Source organism: Mustela erminea, chromosome 12 (genome assembly GCF_009829155.1).
Source record: "Mustela erminea isolate mMusErm1 chromosome 12, mMusErm1.Pri, whole genome shotgun sequence".
NCBI lineage: Eukaryota > Metazoa > Chordata > Mammalia > Carnivora > Mustelidae > Mustela > Mustela erminea.
The window spans coordinates 61,394,984-61,422,916 of NC_045625.1; the positions used below are offsets into that span (position 1 = coordinate 61,394,984).

At 38.0% G+C, this 27,933-nt stretch overlaps 1 protein-coding gene and 1 non-coding gene across 29 annotated transcripts in view; one reads left to right on the top strand and one right to left on the bottom strand.

The window, feature by feature from the left end:
- The window catches only part of KDM4C (lysine demethylase 4C), a 507,226-nt gene that overhangs the window by 360,312 nt on the left and 118,981 nt on the right, over nucleotides 1-27,933 (bottom strand). For 26 of the 28 annotated variants that reach the window (XR_004277510.1, XR_004277509.1, XR_004277512.1 and 23 more), the window contains 2 exons: nucleotides 8,511-8,614; nucleotides 4,049-4,186 (listed from right to left, as the gene is read on the bottom strand). Coding sequence is in view for 20 of the 28 variants with exons in the window: in XM_032308077.1 (XP_032163968.1) it covers nucleotides 4,049-4,186; nucleotides 8,511-8,614 (242 nt within the window). In the remaining 8 variants the exon portion in view is untranslated. Of the gene's footprint in view, nucleotides 1-4,048; nucleotides 4,187-8,510; nucleotides 8,615-24,123; nucleotides 24,432-27,933 lie in introns of those variants that run through there. The other 2 variants (XM_032308086.1, XM_032308084.1) reach the window with 2 other exon arrangements.
- LOC116571197 lies at nucleotides 27,207-27,313 on the top strand. Its single transcript, XR_004277766.1, has one exon. It is a non-coding gene; the product is annotated as a U6 spliceosomal RNA (small nuclear RNA).

The following is a 27,933-nucleotide window of genomic DNA, read 5'->3' on the forward strand; positions in this document are numbered from 1 at the left end:
ATCTTTTAAAAAAAAAAAAAAAAACCACATTGAGATACCACCTTATACCAGTTAGAATGGCCAAAATTAACAAGACAATAAACAACAAGTTTTGGAGAGGATGTGGAGAAGTGGGAACCCTCTTACACTGCTGGTGGGAATGCAAGCTGGTGCAGCCACTTCGGAAAACAGTGTGGAGATTCCTCAAAAAATTAAAAATACAGCAAGCCTATGACCCTGCAATTGCACTCCTGGGTATTTACCCCAAAGATACAGATGCAGTGAACAGAAGGGCCACCTGTACCCCAATGTTCGTAGCAGCAATGGCCATAGTCGCCAAATTATGGGAAGAACCGAGATGCCCTTCAACAGACAAATGGATAAAGATGTGGTCTATATATACAATAGAGTATTATGCCTCTATCAGAAAGGATGAATATCCAACTTTTATATCAACATGGACAGGACTGGAGGAGATTATGCTGAGTGAAATAAATCAAGCAGAGAGAGTCAATTACCATATGGTTACACTTACTTGTGGAGCGTAAGGAATAACACAGAGGACATTGAGTGAAGGAGAGAAGTGAGTTGGGGGAAATCAGAGGGGAAGACAAACCATGAGAGATTGTGGACTCTGAGAAACCAACTGAGGGTTTTGGAGGGGAGAGGGGTGGACGGTTGGGAGGGCCTGGTGGTGGGTATTAAGGAGGGCACGTATTGCATGGAGCACTAGGTGTGATGCATAAACAATGAAGCTTGGTACACTGAAAAATAAAATTTTTTAAAAACAGGGCTTTGTAAAGCTTTTTTCTAAGTCATCAAATTAGAAATATTGGTTTGTAATATATAAAATATAACCAGTACAGACCCACATGCTGTACCACATTAATTCTGTCCCACAAAGAGACTCTGTCTTGGAAGCTTTTATGTATTCTACCCATGTGACAGGCAAAGGAGATCTCATTTCCCCTAGTCCTTCAACTATGAAAAAACCATGCCATTATTTTTTAAATTATCTGCCCCCCTCAAAAGCACAACTCATCCCTTGTGAGTAATAACTATTTCTGTTTTTAATTAGAGACTTAAAATATATTTTTTCAAGTACATGTGTTTATAGGTACCCTAATCCCAAATAACCATAAAAACATAAAGTCATAAAACTTTGGGTACTTGAACGGGAAATATTTATAGATAGATAAAACTTACAGGACCCCTCAGATGCTACTATACACAAATATAAAACTACCCCTGAGTATAATAATAGCTATCGTTTAGAATAAACTAGATAAAGCAAAGAATTCAGTAGGCAAAACTTCGTTAGTTTAAGAATTAACTTAGGTATCCTCAAAGCTAAAAGTTTGTTTGGTTTTTTCTAAGATTTATTTGTTTGTCAGAGAGAGAGAGAGAGCAAAAGCAGAGGGGAGCAGCAAGCAGAAGGAGAAGCAGACTCCCCGCTCAGCAAGGCGCCTAATGTGGGACTCCATCCCAGGACCCTAGGATCATGACGAAGGCAGATGCTTAACTGATGGAGCCACCCCAGGCATCCCAAAGCTAAAAGCTTCTAGGTGCAGTTCATAACTAATCCATTATACATTTGTTCCCAGCAAAACACAAAAATTAACTGTCCAACTCACAAATTTTCCCAAAATTAAAAACTACACACACACATGCATGCATACATGCACACAATACAGTATTCATATTGCTGTGTAAAGAAATAGACTTGGAGATCAATAAAAATGTGTCAAAAAATTACAAAGACACCAAAATATGCACAAAAATGCCATCATAGCACCCTACAATATAAGAGAACTTACTTAATGAGACTAATCAAGAAAATATTAAAACTGAGGGATATAAAAAAATAAAATAAAATAAAATAAAATTGAGGAATATGATTTTAAAAAGCATAAGTATGTTTTAGTGAAACATTCAAAACTGTATCTGTTATAAATTTAGTTTCCAGTTCCTGTATAAAATAACTGAAATTAGTTATATCTACTCACAGAAGACTCTTAATATATCACCATGTCAATTATTGACTGGAACTCTCTGTGGTAGAGAGTTTACTGCCCTAACCTTCCCATCCCCACCAACAAAGATATGCATGTCTCAATCCCTGCAATTTGTGAATATGTCATCTTATATGTCAAAAGGGATTTTGCTTGCTCTGAAATGTAGGAGACCACATGGAAAGACCTGAGAGATACCTCTAGGAGCAAAGACCTAGATGACAGGCAGCAAGAAAATGGGAACTCAGTCCTACAACCTCAAGAAACTGAATTCAGCCAACAACCTGACTGAGCAAGGAAATGGATTCTTCAACAGCATCTTCAGTAAGAAATGCAGCCCTGCAAACATTTTGATTTTTTCTTGGTAAGACTAATATCAAACTTATAACCTATAGAACCATGGTAAGTGGGTATTGTTTTAAACCAGTACTTTTATGGTAGTTTGCTCCAATAGCAATAGAAAACAAATACATTCTCAGAGGAGGAGAACCACATCACCAAAAGTAAGGGAAAGGTAGAGGCAACACCTAGAAACATCTCAAACACATGCAATTAAAACAATTTTTAACCAACTAGCCAAAACTGCATCATAGGCATTGAACAATTTTGTACCTAGCAAAATACCAGAACCAAGACAGTCATATTCTTTAACTAAATTGAATGATATAAATCAACACAGCATGAGTGGATATCCACATATCTAAGATTTTTTCCCCTCATAATAAATCTATGGGGTGGAGAAGTATTTCTAATTTATAGAGGAAGAAACTAACAAAATAAATAAATGACTGTCCTAATGATATATGGTTAACTAGAAGAAAAATGGGACCTTAGAGCCCTGCCTCCTCTACTATGGCATTACCTTTCTGTGAAAGCACTGTAAGTAGCTGGCCAAGACACATACTCTGAGTTTTCTATTTTTTTATTAGGTTTATTATAATATGAAGGATGTGTAATGGGAAGAAGTAGTTCAGTTCTGTTCCTTTCTAAATTACCCCTCATAAACAGAAATTACTCAGAACAGAAAAAGTCTTCTTCTAATAGCAGGAGGTTTCCTTTTTTTGCAAGTTCACACAAATGCTTCCTAGGCTGTCAAAGGGCTATAGTTTCATTTTAATATACTATGTAATTCTCTAAATACACATCTAAATTAAACCTAGTGCTCTATTCCCTGAATATATTTCTATCCAAGTTCACCCAGTGGTTCTACATGCAAGCTTTATCAATGTAGAATGAATAATACTCATACTGTGGCCAAGAGACAGCCATGTAAGTTGTATGTGTCACTTTCCACTAAATCTGTGTCAATTTTACATACTCTGTAAAATAAACAGTTTCATTTAAAAGCTGCCCTCTGCCAGCCTGTATTTCTGCCTTCAAAGCCACAGGAAAGAAAGCAACCTAATGGAAGCTACCTTTGAAGATGTCTTCTATTTAACACCACAGGGGGAGATTAAGTAAATTAAATAGAAGTTATGGCCTGTGAATGAAAATACACAGTGTGTGAACTAAATTAAATATAACTGAGCAGGAGATGCAAAATTTTATACCAAATTTAACATAAAGATATATTTCTTGTTAAAGCATGTTCTATATTACTTTCAAGAAATTCATGTTTGTACTAAAGGCAATTTTAATCATTTCTTCTTACCATCCTCCCTCAACATCTTACTACAGTTTTAACAGAAACTTTCCTCTGTAAGTAGTTGTTTTCTAAGCCATGGACTAAACTCAATTTGGACAGAGCCAAGTCTAGCTAACGTGGAGCCACAGGGAGCCACTAAAAAATCTCACAAAAATACAATTGGCAGCTTTAAGAAAGAAAGCAAACATCAGCTGTGTAAAAATTACCTCTGCTCCACATTAATCTCAAAACAGAGAACTACAGCTACAAATGATAATATAGCCCATATAAAATAAATATACCTGGTCTGAAATAAGTTATCATGATAAGAAGCACACAACATCAATGAAGGAAAAAAACTGTCGCATGTGATCTTAGGGTTTCCTGCTACAATATTACCAGAATACACATTTATTTTTGAGGCATAACTTACCAATTTAGCAACTTTCCCATAGTCAATCCATCGAACTGTAGCAAAATTTGTAGATTCTGCACAGTTGAAACCATGATTAAACCCAGCATGGTAGCCATATGGAAAAGTGATCATAAATTCTCCAGCCTCCTGAGTGATCTGTAGAATAGAAATCATATAATATTTTCTAATTATAGACTTTCTAAGTTGCAAATACTATTAAAATATATTTCCAAGGGGTGCCTGGGTGGCTCAGAGGGTTAAGCCTCTGCCTTCAGCTCAGGTCTTGATCTCAGGATCTTGGGATCGAGCCCCACATCAGGCTCTCTGCTCATCAGGGAGCCTGCTTCCTCCTCTCTCTCTGCCTGCCTCTCTGCCTACTTGTGATCTCTGTCAAATAAATAAATAAAATCTTAAAAAAAAAAAAAATATATATATATATATATATTTCCAATAAAGAAAAGAAAAAAAAAATGCCATGGTATCAGAGCTATCTAATATAAAAAAAGTAGCCCCAGATCTTTACCCAATCCATTAACAGTTTTTCAGGAAACATTAAAGACTTTTCTAAACAGGGTTACGGCAATGTTGTTCAATCATTAAATCCATAATCAAAGATATTATATTTTATATGAAGATGTTTTTAAGTTATCAAGTAAATTTGTTTTAGCACTCAACCTGCATATTTTAATACTTTAAAAATTCATATTATTGTAGTTCTGTAAAGGGACCTATTTTGACTTTTTTTTTTTTTTTTTTTTGCAGTTACAGCTATAGAAACTCTAATAATGCACCCTCAACAGGGTTTACTATGAATTCTGTTGCTAAATAGTTGGTGGTATTCACCAAATTATTCTTTCATGATACTCAGAAAACATACAATTAGCTATATTCCATTTAATAGTAAAATTTCTATCAAAGAACTCAAATATGTATGTATGAGAGCATCTTTAAATATAATTAAAGAAACTTGGGTAAACCAGTCAGAACTTAAAAGCAAAATGAGAAATACATTTATTCCATTCCTATTTTTTAGGTTAAAGAAATCTGGCTTTTTATAACCACCAAAACACACAAATCACACCATGAGCTATAGAAAAATAGTAAAGCAAAATTTTTCTGCTCTCTTTTAAAAATTTACCTATACTATGATGGATTATCAAATGTATTACCTATGCTTCATTTTGTCACCATGGTTCAATTCAGTCCTAAAATGCTGAGAAATGAATCTGGGAGTACGTATGTGTATGTAGACATACAGGAGACATACTGTATAAATACAGATGCACACAAGGCAATTCAGTTGCCATTTTAGGTATACAAAAATGTTGTATGTAGAAGTATTTTCTTTTACAACAAATCTGAAATTTATCTCATTGCCCTCAGGCCCATGACAGCCCAGAAGGTGTTCTACTACAATGAGCAGCACTCTGCTGCCACCTGGCAAGCAAAGAACGACTTCTCAGTGTTCAGCATGTTTCCAGTTCCATCATTCTGAGCCACATGACAACACAGCCTGGTTCTCTCCTTTCCTGGTCTAACTGAATTTCATTAATTATAATTGGGCTTGGAAACTAGGCACTTCCCTGTACTATGTGATAAAACAAAACTCAAGCTGGCCAACTATTTCTAACCCTACACATATGGGTAAAAAGGGTAGGGTTGCTGCCACTGGGAAAGTAACTACCTTCACTGTGCCATTGAATCCCACCCACAATCCTTTTCTACTCTACCTAGAAACCTCTGTTCTTGCCATGTTGAAAGAGAGTACCTGTTCCCATTGAAAGGGACTCTAAATTTTATGCTTCTATATAATTTCCAGAAACAGTGAGTCTCAGTTAGCCAAAATGTTTTTTGGCTTATTTTACTGCCTCTGTGTAATATGTACATAAGAAAGCATGGTGACAGAAAAGAACAAGTCCCTTTTATTAAAAGACTAAACAGTCATCACAATTCCATATCACAAAAGAAGTTGGAAAGGAAAGTACACATCTAAAAGCAGACATTATCAGACATTATCAGTTTATTAAACATATATATATGTATATGTGTGTGCATATATATATATATATATGTATATATATATAATTGCAAATACATTGAAAGAAATCTGGCTTTTTATAACCACCAAAACACACAAATCACACCATGAGCTATAGAAAAGAATGTTACTTTGACTGTGAAATGACTGCCTAAAAAGAGGGTCAAAATGAGGAGAAAGAGGGCTATGCAAAGCCCTTTTATAGATCATCTCTTTTCATCCTCATAATAGTCCCATTAAGTGGGTACTATTATTATCATCGTTCTCCAGCTAAAGTAACTGAAGCTCAGAAAAATTATGTAATTTCCCCAAGTGACAGAAACAGGAATGAACTTGGGAAGTTTAATTCAGAAGCCTACACTACTCTGTCCCATGATACATTATCATCATCAGAGAATAAGTTCCTTGAGGAGTACAGAGTCATCACATATTCTTCGTCAACATGGAAAGGGAAATGGCAGTATTTCACATAAAAAACTGCAAATGTCAATCAGATGGTGAGGCACTGGTGTCTTCAGAAGCCATGAAATGTCCCAACCTCAAGAGATTAAAGGAGAACCTGTCATCTGGTGATTTACCAAGTAGTACTGAAAAGCCACAGCCCAGAAAGGGGTGCAGGGCACCTGCCTCCTTCTCCCCAGAGCTTGGAAAGGAGCTACAAGCCCCAAAGGCCTCCAATCCTGGGGAAATGAACCAATCCCACACTCTGCTATTTCACAGGACCCTCTCTTCAAAGACCAGCTTGATCAGTATCTATCACCAGCCCTAAAATCATTAAGGATTTTCTGTTCTTGGGAGACTATTCCATTCATTCTCCTCTCTCTTCTAAAATTCCAACTTAAATAGAAGTGTCTAATTAAGTTAATGCCAACCACCTAAAAGAAAGACTCACTGATGATGTGTCTGTAGTCCATCACCAGCTTCTCTCCACACACAGGCACATCCCCCACAGTATACATCTCAAAGACCTGCTTTTTGTCAAGGCTAAGACTATGCGAGTAAAACAGTCGTGAGAGCATCCCTGTCACACAAGACAAATATGTCTCATCTCATGCATGAATACAGCATAGACAGTTTGTGAGTGAGCAGCAACCACCTTCAAGTTGGAGAATGACTCCTCGTCCTTACAAAAATTCTACACTGAACAAAGCTGGGAGTGGGGGGATGTGCTTTCAGGGCTGGGGATTAAGAAGAGGTAAAGATTTAGTCACAAGTGAAAAACTTCTAAAGTGAAAAACAACAAATATTATGGGAAGAAAAGTCAAATTAAAAAGTGAAGAAAAAAAGATGAAGAGAGTGTAGCTATTTATTAATATGTCCACAAGTAGCTAATTCCTAAATCCTCTTCTAACTGAGACGAGCTTTTATTTATCTGACAAAAGCTTTTTGTCACTTTAGCTTCTTCAAATAAAAGTTCTCATGTTCAAAAAAGAGTTCTCATGCTCATAATAATTCTGACCCAGTAACTACCCATGGGCACAAAGAAAGAGGAACCCAGTATGTACTGAGCCTTACAGAACCTAATCTTCAGAAATATTTCAAAGAAGCAACTTCTGATTATTAAATCATCAGGCAATTTTATTCATGATGAACGCTCAATTGTTTTATGTCTGAATATGTTTAGAAGCAACATACTGGTATCGTAATCATAGACTCTAACCAACCAAACTAACGATAATTGTTCTGAGTTCTTTTTTCTTAAGATTTATATTTACGTAAGAGAAAGAGAGAGCATGCCTGTGCACACAAGTGAGGGGAGGGGAAGAGGAACAAGAAGACTCCCTCCTGAGTGCCTAGCCCACGGGAGGGGCTCCATCCCAGGTCTCTGAGATCACGACCTAAGCCATAGTCAGATGCTTAACTAACTGAGCCACCCAGGTGCCTCTGTTCTGAGTTCTTTTTAAAAAATAGATCACACATACATAAACTATGTTGTTCATATAAAAGTCCTTAATGTAGAAGTGCTACATCTTATTTTGTTGAATGTCCTGCATTTTACTTTTAGTATTATTATAAGTGAACTATAACCAGCATGAAATTATAGTAAATGTACCCTGAAATAAAAGTAATTTCATGGGGCACCTGGCTGGCTCAGTGGGTTAAGCCGCTGCCTTCGGCTCAGGTCATGATCTCAGGGTCCTGGGATTGAACCCCACATCAGGCTCAGCAGGGAGCCTGCTTCCCCCTCTCTCTCTCTGCCTGCCTCTGCCTACTTGTGATCTCTCTCTCTGTCAAATAAATAAATAAAATCTTTAAAATAAAGTAATTTCAAATTAGTACTCAGATAAATAATTGTTATGTTATAAAACATGAATCTGCATTTTTCTCCCCACATCCTAAAAACCCTATTTGAAGTCAAGGATATATTAGTTTGTGTTAAATCTGTCTTACATATAAATACTATGCACACAAAATGAATGTTAAAAAATAATACTAATTTACCTTATCAAAGGGAATACCATATTTCTTCAATACAGACGGAGATATCAGTGTCATCTTGTGGCGAAGAAATGCATCACACCCTTGAGAACTGCTTGGGAAAAAACCTAAATGGAAACAATGAATATAAGTAGTGATGTGCCAATTATGATAAAATTTCAGATAGATTTTTTTAAAGCTTATGTTCTAGTATTCTCACAGAAAGACCGTTCTATGCAAACATATACCAACTCCATCAAAAAAACCCTGGTACTAAAAATTACAGTCAGAATTCTTTTTTTTTTTTTTTTTTAAAGATTTTATTTATTTATTTGAGAGAGAAACAGTGAGAGAGAGCATGAGCGAAGAGAAGGTCAGAGAGCGAAGCAGACTCCCCACGGAGCTGGGAGCCTGATGCGGGACTCGATCCCGGGACTCCGGGATCATGACCTGAGCCAAAGGCAGTCGTCCAACCAACTGAGCCACCCAGGCGTCCCTAGAGTCAGAATTCTTAAAAGCTAAAGGATACATCTTTATATCACTAAAGGCTGACCTTCCTTACAAAAAGAGCTACCAAGAATTGTTTTCATAAGATATAAAATTACTAAGCCTTACAAATTTCAACTTACAAATTTTAATTCAACCTAATATCTGGTAAATGGAGAAAATAATAAAGATGGTTAGGAAAGGTTAATACACATTTTAATACAGAAATCTCTCATTTTAAGAAAGATTCTTAGAGGTGATCGTTCCAAATGCCTGGCAAGAGAAGAAACAGCAGTTCCCCACCTTTTTGTGTTTCTTTCTGATCAATTTAATACAGTTAACTGATACTGTAGATGCTGCTGCTATTAAAGACAGGAGTGCATACGTCCCTTAAATCAGTATTTTTGTGTTCTTTGGGTAAATTTCACTCATACATGGAATTTAAGAAACAAAACAAGCTAGCAAATAGGAAAAACAACAAAGAGAGGCAAACCAAGAAACAGACTCTTAAATATAGAAAGTAAACTAATGGTTACCAAAAGGGAGGTGGGTGAGGGGAATAGGTGTAATGTGTGATGGGGATTAAGAAGTGCACGTGTTGTGATGAGCACCGGTGGAAGTACTGAATCACTATATCGTACACCTGAAACTAATATTACACTGCATGTTAACTAACTGGAATTTAAATTAAAAGGTTAGCTGCTACCAATTTCCTGAACCAAATTCCCAGACAGCTCTGGTCAAATGCTTGGAAACCTGTCCCACCAGTCTGTGTGGGAGCAGTGTTTTGAGCAGTCCTTTAAATGAGGAAGCTTAAGATGCAGCAACCCTTTTGCTCAATAGTATATCAAGGACCAAAACATAGTTGTTTTTCTCCACCACTGACTTCATCCCTGTAGTTTTTGTCTGAGGCAGAGTCATTAATTCAGCCACGCAAGCTACAGGAAAATGAACATGCATAATGCCCTGCTCTTCGCCTTACTTACTCAGAGAGAAACACTACCAACGCAAAGCAAGTGGGAAAGCAAGAAGGGGAAGTGGGAAAGCAAGAAGGGAAAGAGACACAGGGAAAAGACAGAGAAGAATCCTAGAGAGAGAACCCAGAAAGAAAACAGAACTCACCAAGAAGACAAGGTGATGCACATGATAAAGTGGGTAGAGGCACAGAAGCTGTTTAATTCCTTCACTGCCAAAAATGAAGACAAAGCCACTAGAAATGTTACTTATCTAACTCTATAGCTCACTACATGCAAATAGTTCAAGATGTGACCAATTTGACAAAAGGATTACCAGTATTCATTAACTAACTATGAACAATTTTAACCTCATGGAAGTGTCTCACAATATTTTTAAAGTAAATCAAAACCACAATGAGATACCATTCTAACACCAGTTAGAATGCCTAAAATTAACACGACAGGGAACAACAAATGCAGCCAAGGATGTGGAGAAAGGGGAACCCTCTTACATCGTTGGCAGGAATGCAAGCTGGTACAGCCACTCTAGAAAACAGTACGGAGGTTTCTCAAGAAGTTAAGATTAGAGCTACCTTACAACCCAGCAACTGCACTACTGGGTATTTATCTAAAGGATACCAACATAGTAATCCCAAGGGGCACCTGAACCTCAATGTTCATAGCAGCAATGTCCACAATAGCCAAAATGTGGAAGGAGCCAAGATGCCTTCAATAGTTGAAGAGGTAAAGAAGATGTGGTTCATATTTACAATGAAATATTATTCAACCATCAGAAAGGATGAATACCTACCATTTATATCCATCACATGGATGGAAGTGAGGGTATAATGCTAAGTGAAATAAGTCAATCAGAGAGACAGTTATATGATTTCACTCATATGTGGAATATAAGGAACAGCGCAGAGGATCATAGGTGAAGGGAGGGAAAACTGAATGGGAAGAAATTAGAGAGGAAGACAAACCATGAGTGACTCTTGAGTCCGGGGAAACAAACTGAGAGTTGTGGAAAGGGAGGTAGGTGGGGGGATGGAATAATTGGGTGATTGGCATTAAGGAAGGCATGTGATATGATAAGCACTGGGTGTTATACGCAATTAATGAATCATTGAACACTACATCAAAAACTAATGATGTACTGTAAGTTGGCTAATTGAATTTAAATTAAAAAAAAAAAAAGAGGGGTGCCTGGGTGGCTCAATGGGTTAAGCCTCTACCTTCAGCTCTGGTCATGATCTCAGGGTCCTGGGATCGAGCCCTGAGTTGGGCTCCCTGCTCAGCAGGGAGCCTGCTTCCCCCCTCTCTGCCTGCTTCTTGTCTACTTGTGATCTCCTTCTGTTAAATAAATAAATAAATATTTTTAAACAAATAAATGAAAAAGAAAAAATATAAATAAATAGGACTTATTGATGCCACCATGGAGTATGTGATCATCAGAAGGAAACAGATCAACCAGCCAGGAAAAAACCATTAGGGTATAAGGAACCACCTGCAAAAGGTAGGATGTTCTGCTTAAACATCTGCATCTGAGTTTTTTAAATAGCTGGAAATTTTTAAAGTATATGGCAAAGAAAACAACAGAAATACTACCATTCCAGGGGCTCAGTCGGTTAAGCATCTGACTCTTGATTTCACTCATGTCATGATCTCAGGGTTGTGAGAGTGGGCTCCATGCTGGCCATAGAGCCTGCTTAAGATTCTCTCTCGCCCTCTCCCTCTGCCCCTCTCACCCCTCACCCTGCCTCCACAGTCATGCGCACTCTCTGTCTCTCTAAAAAAGAAAAAAAAAAGAAAAAGAAAAAGAAATACTACCATTCCCTACAATACCAATAGGAATAAAAGGAATCATTTTGTCCTATATGGTCACTTGAGGCAGCCCTCTATATATGGTTAATATATATTATATATAAATAGGAAATAGAATATTATACCAAATAAACGACCCTATGAAAAAAATGCAGATTTCAGTGAATGGAGAGAAAACACCACACTAATGTAACGGCCATATCTACACACTAAGACATGCCGAGTCTTACACCACAGACAGTAAAGCACAGGAGGGAGGTCCCCACACACACAACCCATGGAAACATTTTTAATATTACAATTCAAATGGATTTATCAAACTTCTGAAATCTGTATCTCTGCGCATCCTAAATGAATTGACTTTTAAATTAAAATCAATGAAGAAAGAGGAGTCTATTCAATTTTCTTTTGATACAGATTTGTAATCAGGACCTGAAAAATATGGTGACTGGTCATAAGTTAATTTAAATTGGAAAACCACTGAAGTAAGGTAATTTGCAGCGTATTAAAACCTTTGGTTTAGAATTTGTATTTACAACAGGCTATCAGAATTACATTTTACACTACTGGAAAACACCTCATAATCAGCACAAATTATGCTCAAGCATGTGCCTCAAAATAAGTTTTACCTCAAAATATCTGCATGAATACATGGTGCATATTCGCCTCACCCCACAGTCTATGAAAATTATTTTATCAACGTATAAACAACCCAGTATAGCCAGAATACTATTAGATACAAAATGATAGTATTTTTAAAAACTCAGAATTACGCTGGCTGAAGAAATGTTGGTGTATTTAATAATAAGTAAAATTAAAAAACAACTTTGGGGTCACTTGCATAAAGAAACAACAGTAACATGGATAGAAAAGATAATATTTAAGTAAAAATTCAACCTAAGACAATTAAAGTTTTTGAAGAGTCACCAAGAAAAAAGATAGTATGTGTTAAACTTCTGCAAACAAGTTCTTCAAAATATGCCTCTCAGAATCATTTTTTCTACTCTAATATTTGCTTTCTTGACATTCTCTTTCTAAGTTTTGAATAATTTATTTAGATGAAGTACTCTCTGGAAGTTATATTTTAATGTTACTACTGTAAGAGTCCATAAATTTTTCCAGTTAACCAGTCACACAGGGCAACTATCTGCTCTTCCACAATCTTGGAAATCAAGAAGTTCCAATAAAGAGAAAATTTTAGGGGCGCCTGGGTGGCTCAGTGGGTTAAAGCCTCTGCCTTCAGCTCGGGTCATGATCCCAGGGTCCTGGGATCGAACCTCACATCAGGCTCTCTGCTCAGCAGGGAGCCTCCCTCCCCCCCCCCTTCTCTCTACCTGTCTCTCTGCCTGCTTGCAATCTCTGTCAAATAAATAAATAAAATCATTTAAAAAATTAAAATAAAGAAAAAGTTTTAAATTGAACCTTCAATCATCTAGTTATGGAAATAGCAGCTAGCATCCCACTGTCACACCCCATGGTCTCTAAGTAATATGCTATATGTAGAACACACAGAATAAACCTGACTCATAATTCTGTACTCCTGTCACGTTAGGTCACTTGTTTTATTCTTACATAAAAACAAACACATTAAGGGAACAAGATACAAAATCTGCATGAGTGCTGTAGGGAGATGGGGTTTCAGTCTCTTATTTTAAAAGATTTTATTTATTTGAGAGAGAGCATGCAAGCACATGTGAGGGGGGTGGTATGGAGGGTAGGGAGAAGCAGACTCCCCACAGAGCAGGGAGCCCCACGTGGAGCTTGATCCCAGGACCCCAAGATCATTACCTGAGCCAAAGGGAGATGTTTAACCAACTGAGCCACAAAGCCACCCAAACTATCTTCTTCTATAGGGATATTTTGGTAGGAGCATTTGAGAGTCAGACTACAAGGTGCAAACTATGCTATGGGATTCCGTATAAATCTTACTCAATCCCCTCTTACTGGTGCTTAACACACATACTTATTTGAGCACCAACCTTCCTCTCTCCTTTAACACTCTTGACTAACACACACTTCTTCTCTGGTATAAATTGGAGAGCTAAGTTTTAGACCAAAGAGCTAATTGTTGGAAATATTTTTTATTATCTCTATAACTTTTATTTCTTGTTTTACTGATTTTTTAGTGTACTATGTTAGTCACCATACAATACATCATTAGTTTTTGATGTAGTGTTCCAAGATTCATTGTGCTCCTTAATACCCATCACCAGGCTCACCCACGCTCCCCTCTAAAACCCTCAGTTTGTTTCTCAGAGCCCACAGTCTTTCATGGTTCATCCCTCCTCTGATCCCCCCCCCCTTCACTTTTCCTTTCCTTCTCCTACTGTCCTCCATGTTATTCCTTGTGTTCCACAAGGAAGTAAAACCATATGGTAATTGACATTCTCGGCTTGACTTATTTCACTCAGCATAATCTCCTCCAGCTCCATCCATGTTGATGCAACAGTTGGGTATTCATCCTTTCTGATGGCTGAGTAATATTGCATTGCATATATGGGCCGCATCTTCTTTATCCATTCGTCTGTTGAACAGCATCTTGGCTCTTTCCACAGTCTGGCTACTGTGCACATTGCTGCTTTGAACACTAGAATACATATGGCCCATCTTTTCACTACATCTGTATCTTTAGGGTAAACACCCAGTAGTGCAATTGCAGGGCCATAGGGTAGACACATTTTTAATTTTTTTTAAAGATTTTATTTATTTATTTGACAGAGAGAGAGAGAGAGATCACAAGTAAGCACAGAGACAGGCGCAGAGATAGGGAGAAGCAGGCTCCCTGCTGAGCAGAGATCAGGGCTCGATCGATGCAGGGCTCATCCCAGGACCCTGGAACCACAACCTGAGCCCAAGGCAGAGGCTTAACCCACTGAGCCACCTAGGAACCCTATTTTTAATTTTTTGAGGAATCTCCACACTGTTTTCCAAAGTGGCTACCCCAACTGCCATTCCCACCAACAGTTTAAGAGGGTTCCCCTTTCTCCACATCCTCTTCAACACATGTTGTTTACTGTCTTGTTGATTTTGGCCATTCTAACTGGAGTAAGGTGGCATCTCAATGCGGTTTTATTTGAATCTCCCTGATGGCTAATGATGACGAACATTTATTCATGTGCCTGTTAGCCATTTGTATGTCTTTTTTTTGGACAAGGGTCTGTTTATTTCTTCTGCCCATTTTTTTGTGATTATCTGTTGTGTGTGTTCAGTTTGAGGAGTTCATTATAGATCTTGGATGTCAGCCCTTTGTCTGTAATGTCATTTGTGACTATCTCTTCCCAATCTGTGGGTTACCTCTTTGTTTTGTTGACTGTTCCCTTTGCTGTGCAGAAGTTTTTGATCTTGATGAAGTCCCTAAAGTTCATTTTTGCTTTTGTTTCATTTGCCTTTGGAGACATGTCTTGAAAGAAGTTGCTGTGGCCAATGTCGAAGACGTTACTGCCTATGTTCTCCTCTAGGATTTTGATAGACTCCTGCCTCACTTTGAGATTTTTTTTTTTTTAAAGATTTTATTTATTTATTTGACAGAGAGAGATCACAAGTAGGCAGAGAGGCAGGCAGAGAGAAAGAGGAGGAAGCAGGCTCCCTGCCAAGCAGAGAGCCCGATGCGGGACTCGATCCCTGGACCCTGAGATCATGACCTGAGCTGAAGGCAGCGGCTCAACCCACTGAGCCACCCAGGCGCCCTCACTTTGAGATTTTTAATCCATTTTGAGTTTATCATTGTGTAGGGTGTAAGAGAATGGTCAAGTTTCATTCTTCTGTACATAGCTGTCCAACTGTCCCAGCACCATTTATTGAAGAGACAGTCCTTTCTCCACTGGATATTTTTTCCTGCTTTGTCAAAGATTATTCAACCATAGAGTTGAGAGTCTATATCTGGGCTCTCTACTCTGTTCCACTAGTCTATGTGTCTGTTTTTGTGCCAGTACCATGCTATCTGAGTGATCACAGCCTTGTAATAAAGCTTGAAATCAGGCAACATGATGCCCCCAGTTTTGTTTTTCTTTTTCAACATTTCCTTGGCAATAAGGGGTGATTTCTGGTTCCATACAAATTTTAGGATTGTTTGTTCCAGTACTTTGAAAAACGCCAATGGTATTTTGACCCATCTGGCGTTGAAAGTATAGATTGCTCTAGGCAGCACAGATTTTTAACAATGTTTACTCTTCCAATCCATGATCATCTTTTTCCAGCTTTTCCATATTTTTCTGTCTTCTTCAACTTCTTTCATGAGTGTTCTGTAGTTCATTGAGTATAGATCCTTCACCTCTTATTCCTAGGTATCTTACGGTTTTTGGTGCTGTTTTAAATGGAAACAATTCTCTAATTTCCCTTTCCACAGTTTCATTGTTAGTGTATAAGAAAGCAACTGGTTTCTGTACATTGATTTCGTATCCTGCCACATTGCTGAATTGCTGTATGAGTTCTAGTAGACTGGGGGTGGAGTCTTTTGGATTTTCCACATAAAGTATTATGTCATCTGTGAAGAGAGAGAGTTTGACTTCTTCTTAGCCAAAGTGAACACATTTTATTTCTTTTTGTTGTCTGATTGCTGTTGCTAGGACTTCTAGTACTATGTTGACCAGCAGTAGCAACAGTGGGCATCCTTGTCGTGATCCTAATCTCAATGCTTATCGCCATTGAGAATGATATTCGCTGTGGGTTTTTCATAGATAGATTTTATGAAGTTGAGGAATGTTCCCTCTATCCCTATACTTTGAAGCATTTTAATCAGGAACGGATGCTGTATCTTGCCAAATGTTTTTTCTGCATCAATTCAAAGGACCATGCGGTTCTTGTCTCTTACTGATTTGTTCTGTCATATTGATTGATTTGTGAATATTGAACCATGCTTGCATTCCAGGGATAAATCCCACCTGGTCATGGTGGATAATCTTTTTAATGTACTGTCGGATCTTATCAGCTAGGATCTTGTTGAAAATCTTGGTATCCATCCATATTCATCAAGGACATTGGTCTGAAATTCTCCTTTTTGATGGGCTCTTTGCCTAGTTTGGGGATTAGTGTAATGCTGGCCTCATAGAAAGAGTCTGGAAGCTTTCCTTCTGTATCTATTCTTGAAATAGCTTCAGGAGAATAGGTATTATTTCTTCTTTGAATGTTTGGTAGAATTCCCCAGGGAATGCATCAGGTCCTGGGCTCTTGTTTTTTGGGAGGTTTTTGATCACTGCTTCAATCTCATTACTAAATATTGGTCTCTTCAGGTTGTCAATTTCTTCCTGTTTCAGTCTTGGAAGTTAATAGGTTTCCAGGAATCCATCCATTTCATCTAGATTGCTTAACTCATTGGCATATAGTTATTGATAATAATTTCTGATAACTGTTTCTATTTCCTTGGTGTTAGCTGTGATATCTCCCCTTTCATCATAATTTTATTAATTTGGGTCCTTTCTCTTTTCTTTTGGATTAGTCTGGCCAGTGGTTTATTGATCTTATTAATTCTTTCAAAGAACCAGCTTCTAGTTTCATTGATGTGTTCTACCGTATCTCTGGTTTCTAACTCATTGATCTCTGCTCTAATCTTAATTATTTCCCTTCTTGTGCATGGGGTAGGCCTTATTTGTTATTGATTCTCCAGTTCTTTAAGGTGTAAAGAGAATTTGTGTATTTGAGATTTTTCAATGGTTTTGAGTGAGGCTTGGATGGCTATGTATTTCCACCTTAGGACTGCCTTTGCTGTATTCCATGGGTTTTGGACTGAAGTGTCTTCATTGTCATTGGTTTCCATGAATTGTTTACGTTCTTCTTTGATTTCCTGGTTGATCCAGAAGTTCTTGAGCAGGATGGTCTTTTGCTTTCAAATGTTTGAATTCCTTCCAAACGTTTTCTTGTGATTGAGTTTGTTTCAAAGCACTTTAGTCTGAGAATATGCAAAGAATAATCTCAATCTTTTTGTATCAGTTGAGACCTGATTTGTCACCCATTAGGTGGTCTATTCTGGAGAAAGTTCCATGTGCACTTGAGAAGAATGAGTATTCCATTGTTTTAGGGTGAAATATTCCATATATATCTATGAGGTCCAAGTGTCATTCAAAGCTCTTGTTTGTTTGTTTGTTTTTCTGCTTAGCTCATCTGTCTACTGCTGAGAGTGGTGTGTTAAGATCCCCTACAATTAATGTATTCTTATCAATATGTCTCTTTGTTTTTATTAACAGATGTCTTATGTAGTTGGCTGCTCCCATGTTGGGGGCATAAATATTTACAACTGTTAGATCTTCTTGGTGGATAGACCCTTTAAAAATGATGTAGTGTCCTTCTGTATCTCTGACTATATCTTTAACTGAAAATCTAATTTGTCCAATATGAGTCACTACCCCAGCTTTCTTTTGAGGTCCATTGGCATGAAAGATGTTACTCCATCCCTTCACGTTCAGTCTGGATGTATCTTCAGGTTCAAAATGCACCTCTTGTAGACAGCATATGGATGGATCCTGTCTTTTTATTCAATCTTCATACCTGTGCTGTTTTATGGCAGCATTTAGGCTGTTCACATTGAGAGTGATTATTGAAAGATATGTTTTTATCGTCATCATGCTGCCTGTGAGGGCCTTGTTTCTATAGATTGTCTCTGTAAGTTTTTGTTCTATATCACTCTTGGAGTCTTTCTTCTTTTATAGAACTGCCCCTCCAATATTTCGTGTAGGGTCAGGTTTTAGTCTTTGCCAGTCTTGGAAGCTCTTTCTGTCTCCATCCATTCTGAATGTCAGCCTTGTCATATGAAGTATTCTTGACTGCATGTTCTTCTCATTCAGTGCCATGAATATGTCTTTCCAGCCCTTTCTGGCTTGCCAGGTTTCTGTGGACAGGTCTGATGTTATTCTGATGTTCCTCCCTCTGTATATAAGGTATCTCTTTCCCCTAGCTGCCCACAAGACATTTACTCTGATTTTATGATTCATGAATTTCACAATGACATGCCGGTAGGTCTCTCTACCCTCGTTGATCTTGGGGGAGTGTCCTCTCTGCCTCTAGAACACAAACATTTGTTCCATTCTCCAGATTAGGGAAATTCTCAGCTAGGATTTGCTCAACTATATCTTCTAGTCTTCTCTCTATCTCTACCCTCTCAGGCATCCTAGTAATTCTGGCATTGGAATGTTTCTGGCATCATTTATTTCTCTAATTCATGTTTCATGGCTTCTAAACTATTTCAGGCCTTCTCCTGATCCTTCTTTTCTATCAGTTTGTCTTTGAGATCACTAATTCGATCTTCTGCCTCATTTACCTTAGCTGTTAGAGTATTCAGATTTGATTGAATCTCATTGATAGCATTTTTAAGTTCTGCCTGATCAGCTCTCACTTCTGCCCTTAGAGATTCTATGTTGCCACTAATGGTTTTCTCCAACCTAGCCATTGTCCGCGTAACTGTTACCCTGAATTCTTTTTCCAACATCTTGCTTATGTCCATATCCAATAGTTCTGTGGCAGAGGTCACACTCTCTGAATTTTCCCTCTGTTAAATGTTCCTCCTCCTAGTCATTCTGGTGAGAGGTGGCTGAGGGGATGTATAGCTGAAAATATCAACCATGATCCAGGCAAGTTGCAACCTGGCAAGTTTCAGAGCAATCAGAAGTCACCACCAAAAAGAAAGGAAAAAAAAAAAAAGCCAAAAGGAGCCCCAAGGGTAAGATTTATAAAGTACAAAAACAAAAATGAACAAACAAAAAAGCTGACAAAGGAAAAGAAAAAGAAAAAAAGAAAAACCCTGCCAAAATGAACCCCAAGAATAATATTTATAAAGTACAAAAACAAAAACAAAGAGCAACAAAAGAAGAAGAAAATTAAAAAACACAAAATAAAAAGGGGGGTGATGGGAAGGTGGTTATAATCCCTCACTGTGGGGGAGGAAGGGTACTTCAGTTCTTCCTGGGTGTGTCTTATCACCTTTGTTAGAGGCCTTAACTTTCCAGGGATACGGGGAAATTAAAACTGGTGTATATATAAAGACGTAGTACTGAATAGGGAAAAAAGGACTACATTGACACTTATATCTATGTATCTATATCTATATCCATATAAAAGAAAAAGAAAAAAATGTGTATGTATGAAAAAAGTTCAAGTTATAAAGTTACTATGTAATATGTTGTATTAAACATCTAGTTGAAACGGTTAAGTAGGTAAAAAAAATTAATTAAAGAAAAAGAATCATGAGAATGAATTTTAAAAGAGAGAGGAAAAAAGTTATATCTAAGAAATATACAGGCTGTGAGGCAATACTGGCAGCTTGATATATTGTCTTCCCCTGATGTTGGGGTTTTATAGTTTTATGGAAACCCTGTTGTGGTTGTCCTCTTTTTCCTTCCACTTGTCTTCTGTGGGAGGGACCTGCCTCATTGTTTTTCCATCAGTCCCGCTTGGATGGAGTTGCCCTGCTCCCTATCAAAGGGCTGGGCTCCATGGAAACCGGTTTTCCGGCTTTTGTTCTCTGGAGGTTTTTGTTCTATGGCAGCTTTTCCTGCCTTTAAGGAGGGTCAGAGCAAAGTAAACTGGCTGCACCCAGACTTCCACCTCAGAGGGAAGCCACAGCTGCTCCTTTCTGAGTGGAATACCTCCTCTCTCAGAACATACAGACCCCCCCACCTTCTGCAAACTCTGTTGAACAATCCAGTCTCCCACAGGTGGTATGCACCCCCAGCCACCATCTCAGTAGTCACCTGAGGCCCCATTTGTCTCTGTACCCCCATGCCACCAAAACCATGAGCAATACTGTTCCGGGCAAGCCCAGTCCCAGCAGCTGCCATTCCCAAACCACTGACTCAAGTCCCCTGCAGGTCCTCTCATCCACCTCTGAGGCAGAGGCGTCTGTGGTGGCTATGGCAGCTGCCAGGCCCAGGGACCACTGACTCAAGCCTATGCCATAAGCCCTCACCCCTACGACGGTGGAGGCTGTGGAAGTGGCTGTGGAAGTGCTGCTGGCCGCAGCAGCCACCAGCCCCAGGGACTGCTGACTGTGGCCTGCACCAATGGGCAGTGGCTGCAGCTGTCCTGGGACTGTGGCATAGGTCTACACCTGTGGCCACCAGGTCCCAACAATTGTCCCTTAATTCCCTTTGTTCTGTTACAGTGCTGTTATCAGTTCCTTCTGGTCTTGCAGCCACCAGTCCCCAAGCTATTGCTGGTCCCCAAGCTCAGGGCACTTTAACATTGTGGTATTACTTTCCAATGGGTTGCTTCTGGTGGCTCCGTCCCCCTTCTGTTTATCCTCCGATATCTGTCTACACACTCCCAACGTTTTTATCCCTCTCCACTGGTGATCCTCTGCCCCCATAGAGATCCAGAAGTGTGTAATCTTACATCTCAGGCTGATTTCATGGATGTTCAGAGTGCTCTGGTAGATATCTAGCTCAATTCAGCAGACCAGTTGAAATACGGTCTCCTACTCCTCCACCACCTTGCCCCTCCTCCTGAAATATTTAAAACCACCCTCACTTTGTCTACATGGCCAGCAAAACAAGAGATAATAATAGTTGTTAAGAACTTGCTGAGCCTTGCTGAGACATGGATTCCAAAGACAAATCCAACACTCATGTAGCTCTGACTAGTCATGTGATCTCTCAGCTCCTCAGTTTCCTCATCCATAGAGTTATCTTCCTTCCTGGATTGTCTTTTTTCAGCTTTACTGAGCTATAATTGGCATGTAACATTGTGTGAGATTAAGGTATACAGAGAAAGAATTTGATTGATTACCATTATGAAATGATTACCATCACCTCAGAATTTTTTGTGTGTATGATAAGAACTTTTAAAATCTATTCTCTTGGAAACCTTCACTTATACAATACAGTTTTAACTATAGCCACCATACTATATAGCCCATCCCTAGAACTTAACCTTCTTAAAACTATAAGTTTGTACCTTTTGACCACCATTACCCATTTCCTCTCCACCTTGCCCACCACCTCTGGCAACCACTAATTTGTTCTCTGTATCTATATGTTCAGTTTTTTTAGATTCTACACATGAGATCCTACTGTCTGACTTATTTCACTTAGTATAATGTACTCAAGATTCATCCATGTTGTTACAAATGGTAGAATTTCCTTCTTATGGCTGAATAATATTCTACTGTCTTCATATATAACACATTTGCCTTATCCATTCAAATGTCAACACTTTAGTTGTTTCTATGTCCTGCCTACTGTGAACAACACTGCAATGAATATGAGAGCGCAGATATCTCTTCCAGACAATGATTTAATTCCCCTTTGATATATATCCAGAAGAGGAATTGTCAGATCATACAGTAGTTACATATTTACTTTTCTGAAGAAACTCCATACTGTTTTCCATAGTGGCTGTTCTCACTGGATCATTATGGGAATCCAACAAGATAATCCTCAAAAAACTTATCCATAGCTAAAAGGTGGAAGCAACCTAAATGTCCATCAACTGAAAAATGGATGAAGTAAATGTAATATATCCACACAATGTAATATTACTCAGCCATAAAAAAGAATGAACCACTGATACATACTTGAAAATGGAAAAGATGAGAAGTAAAAGAAGACAGACATAAAACATCACATAATGCACAATTCCATGTACACTAAAATATCCTGGATTAGTAAATTCCTAGACAGAAAGCACACTAGCAGTTGTGAGGGATTGGGGAGAAGCAGGAAAGAAAAGGCAGGGACCAATTAATACATACAAGGTTTCCATTTAGGGTGATGAAATTCTCTTGGAACTGGATAGAGGTGATGATTGCATAATAAGAACATACTAAATGTCACTGAATTGTACACTTCAAAATGGTTAATAGTTTGTTATATGAATTTTATCTTGATTTAAAAAAACAAACTGTTGGTATACTTGACACAGAGTAAATTTGAGTAAATAGTAACCATTCTTTTTATCCCTATTACTCACTTCTACCCTACTGACTCCAGTCCTCATGTTAGTTCAACAAATCTTCTTTCTCCACTACCTCTGCAGCCTGCTAGCTAAGAAGGGGGAATCACAATTCCAAGAGACCTAGAGAACTGACTGGGGTGCTATCATGAAAAGTCAATGGGTACTAAGCCTTAAAACCTGCCTCACTCCCTTGGGCCCTTTAACCTAAACCTAACTGTTCCAGTCACAAAGTAACAAACTTCCCCCTCAAAAAGGAGTTCTAACCGTCAAGCACGACCTGAGTTAAACTATACAGGTTTATTTTTAACCTTGTATTCACCTGTAGATTCTTCCATCTGTTCTCTAACGCTGTTGTTTTAAAATTAAATATCAAAACTCAGGTCTGGATTCCAAATGACCACTCACAATTGGGCTTCAATGTAAAAACCCTGTAGGCTAGAAAGACCAAACTGAGAAGGTAATCACTTCTTTTACACTCTAAGCAATGAATACTGGTAAGGACACCACTTTACAACTTATTCCCTCCATATCAACTCTTCCCTACAAGTGACACATTAGGGCTTCTGTGACAGGTAAATCAATGAACTCCCAATGAAATGGTATATGATTTGGAGGTAGGAAACTGAAAGAATAGTTTGGAAAAACAACCTATGTTTCCACTAAACTGTTAAATAGTAAGAATACAGAACCTGTTTTAAATAAATATTCAAAATAAGTAAAACTTTGATCTGTTTTTTAAAAATAAATATTTATTTTGAATATTCAATATTTAAATAAATATTCCAAACATTTAACTAAGTATTCATAAACAAATATTCAATATTAAATAAATATTCAAATTAGAACAAACTGCAATCCTGCATAGGCTCCAAGGAGCGCAATAGTTTAATTGTATATTTCAAGAGGAAACTAAGAGAAAGGAAGAGCAATAACAAAAACTTTTAATAGGTTGCTTACGTAACTTGATTATTTATTTATTTATTTAGTTTGGTTGTGAAGTGAACTATGTTCTCTTTTTTTTTAATTATAGAAAATGTCAAACATAAAGTAAAAGAGTATAATAAACCTCCATGTACATACACACCATCCGCCTTCAACAATCATCAGCTCATGGTGCTTCTTGTTTCTTCTATATTGCCACCCATTTTCTCCATTCTGTATTATTTTTGAGGCAGAGCCCACACATTACATAATTTCATCTAGAAATACAACTTGATTTTTAGAGTCTATACCTCATTTATACTATCTACAAAGATAGGACACTGCTAGCTGCCAATTCCTTAGCAAACTAAAGATAATATTTTTGTTTACTTTTTAAGATATCATATAGTGGGGCACCTGGGCGGCTCAGTGGGTTAACGTCTCTGCCTTCAGCTCGGGTCATGGTCCCAGGGTCTTGGGATTGAGCCCCTGGGCAAGCATTGGGCATCGGCTCTCTGCTTGGCATGGAGCCCGCTTCCCCGCCCCTCTCTGCCTGCCTCTCTGCCTACTTGTGATCTCTGTCTGTCAAATAAATAAATAAAAATATTTTTTTAAAAAAAGATATCATATAGTGGTAAGCAAGAAGGATAGTCTTTGGAACCATTATTCCAATACAAACAAAATGAAAGAGGGTGAAAAGCTAGCATTATAAAAAGCATGTACTCCAGAGATCCCAAAAGAGCCTCGAAGCCCTAAAAGTACTCCATAATAACCTTTGATAAGACAATAAAGTACTGCAAGGAGTTGTACAGCATGGGAAGTGCAGAAACCCATAAGCATTCTCAAGGACCGGTGCATTCTTTGAAAACAGGTGCATGTCCTGTGTACAATGGAAAAGTGATCATAAGTGAGAAGCATTATTCTAAGTGAAAAAAGACACAAAAGTTTACATACTATAAAATTCTATTTTTATGACACTCTAGGGACAAAAATCAGATTTAGTGGTTGCTAAAGGCTGTGGGGAGGGATTAACTGAGAAACGGCACAAAGAAATCTTTTCGAGGAATTGGAAATGTTCTATATTTTGATGATGGTGGTAGTTCCACCACAGTACATATTTGTCGAAACTCACTGAACTGTATATTTAAAGGGAGTGGCTTTTATTGTAAGTATATTATACTTCAATTAATCTGACCTCCCATAATAATAATTAAATGTTTTTCAATTGTTTTAGAAATAAAGGAGATATACTCTAAAAATATGTGCTCTTTCCTTCAGATGAAAATTTTTGCAAACTGTCAACTGGTTTACATTTTCTAGTATATTAGCTGTTACTAAGGAATTCCTTTTATTTATTTATTTTTTTAAGTAGGCTCCATCCCCATTGTGGACCCCAAGGCAGGGCTTGAACTCACAACCCTGAGATCAAGACCTGAGCTGAGAGCAAGAGTCAGACGCTTAACTGACCGAGCCACCCAGATGCCCCACTAAAAACTCCCTTTAAATCCTAATCTCATATGACAAATATGACAAACACAAACACATGCTGTTGCTATTAAATCACCAAAGTTGCAGCGTTGAAAAAAGGTTACAAATCAAAGTTTAGTAACTTTTTCTATGGATCTGTAAACACTATTTTGGAGAAGCTTATATTAGTTATTAGTCATTTAGGAAAGAAACGAAGAAGGGAAGAAAGGAATGAGGAAAGATGAAGAAATCAGACATGTAGAATACATCTCCACATTAGCAACAGAAAATTTCATTCAAATATAATTGAAATTTACCCAAGAATACTTTGATACAGTTTTTATAATGGTTTTTGTTATATTCATATAACTAATAGGCTTAAAAATATATTGCAAGCATACAAACAAATGGTAAGGAAAAGAACACAGAAAAAGGATATGGAAGGATTGCTTCTGTGGGAAATGTTTATAGATAGATATATTGAATTTACATATGAAATTTCTTAACAACCTTATTAATGAAAAGAACCAATGAGTACGTGGGGAGAAACCCGGTAATTTTTACCCACACCCCTACATATGACATCAACTTCACAGGTTTAAGTTATAGCTGATGTTTCTGTGTGTTCTACTACTCACTGTACAATTAGTTACTCAGGAACGGGTAGAAAATTATCACATTGCAAGCTTCACTCAGCTCTAAATGTCCACAATCTACCAAAACAGGCTTCACTCTGCTCCAAGTGTCCCATGATCTATCAACAACCGTAATAGAAGAGACAGAGCTGGGGCGCCTGGGTGGCTCAGTGGGTTAAATAAAGCCTCTGCCTTCGGCTCAGGTCATGATTCCAGGGTCCTGGGATCGAGCCCCACATCGGGCTCTCTGCTTGGCAGGAGCCTGCTTCCCCCTCTTTCTCTCTGCCTGCCTCTCTGCCTCCTTGTGATCTCTGTCAAATAAATAAATAAAATCTTTAAAAAAAAAAAGAAGAAGAAGAAGAGACAGAGCTCCATGGAGCACTCCAGAGGAGCACCAGGAAATTCACACTGATCTCAATCTTGAGAAGGATAGTGGTTCTCCTAAACAAGTGCCTTATTTTATCTCCTGAACACAGTACACCATGTAAAGGTCAAGCTTTTTCCATTTCATTTCCACACAGGCATAGATCAAGGACTCCCCAGGCCAAGTACTTTGTGCTCAAACAGGTCAAGGTCAAGTTATTCACAATCTTCCTGGCTCAGCTTCCACCCAAAGAATCAAAGTAGTCTTAATTTCCCTCCATAGTAATTCCCCCCTGCTAGCTGATAGTCCCTTCCTGAATTTTCCTTTCCCAATCTCTGCTGTCACTTCTCAAAATTGTCTATCACCCTACATTAGAATTACACTAGCTTGCTGTATGTTATGTATTACTGACCAATGCCTAAAATCCTAGAACACAGCCAGACATAAAATATTCAGATATATTTAAACACAGACCGTGATATCTGACATCAGATTATGAGGAAAGTAAGCTTAGGGACTGTTGAATCATTCTTAATACAATCAACTGATAAAAAGATGAAAATAACATAGCCTGACAAACCATACATTGATCTCCATGCCTAGGGCATGAGTTAGGCACGAAGGCAGAGAATATATCACTGAATTTCTTCATTTTTTATGGCTTAGGGGACTCCTTAAAATTGATTATTTATAATCAAGGGTATTTTTATTTATTAGCCTTTCACAGCCAGGCATTTTAATATAATAGTTACAGACCATCAGCTAAATGAATGTTTAAGGGAATAAAGTATTTATCATTTGGAGAGCAGATAAAAGTACATTTTCTTAATCCCAAAACAGAGGTATGAGAATGGGTCAAGTTAGAATCAGTTCATAAAATTAACATGACTTGTTATTTATTGCTGCTCTTCTATAGTCTCTTGACAGCAGGTTCACAATCTCTATTAGGTCAAATCCTCTGAAGGGATCTGAAGATTGCTTCCCAAAAATACACACGTGACCAATTTCAAGTATAATTTCATAAAGTCCACAGACTGCCTACATCCCTCCCACAGACGCTTGTCCACCTTCTAGAACAGGGATCCCTACAAATTAGGCTAATACTCTTGGTTTCACAGGCTTAAATTCAAGACTACTAGTCATTAAAACACACATACCCCAAAACTAACTATTAAAAAAAAATTAATCCGTGCTCGCTTCGGCAGCACATATACTAAAATTGGAACGATACAGAGAAGATTAGCATGGCCCCTGCGCAAGGATGACACACAAATTCGTGAAGCGTTCCACATTTTTATGAAATCTTGCCATTTGCGCCAATGTGGATGGAACTAGAGCGTATCACGCTTAGCGAAATAAGTCAAGCAGAGAAAGACAACTATCATATGATCTCCCTGATATGAGGAAGTGGTGATGCAACATGGGGGCTTAAGTGGGTAGGAAAAGAATAAATGAAACAAGATGGGATTGGGAGGGAGACAAACCATAAGTGACTCTTAATCTCACAAAACAAACTGAGGGTTGCTGGGGGGAGGGGGGTTGAGAGAAGGGGGGTGGGGTTATGGACATTGGGGAGGGTATGTGCTTTGGTGAGTGCTGTGAAGTGTGTAAACTGGGCGATTCACAGACCTGTATCCCTGGGGATAAAAATATATTATATGTTTATAAAAAATAAAAATTAAAAAAATTTAAAAAAAATTAATCCTTCATAATAATGACTCTTCTGTTCCTCCTTCCTGAATGTTGTTTTAAAATAAGTCACAACTAAAATACCTGCTAAGAAGAAGACATCCAAATGGCCAACAGATACATGAAAAAGTGCTCAACATCACTCAGCATCAGGGAAATACAAATCAAAATCATAGTGAGATATTACCTCACACCAGTCGGAATGGCTAAAATTAACAGGTTAGGAA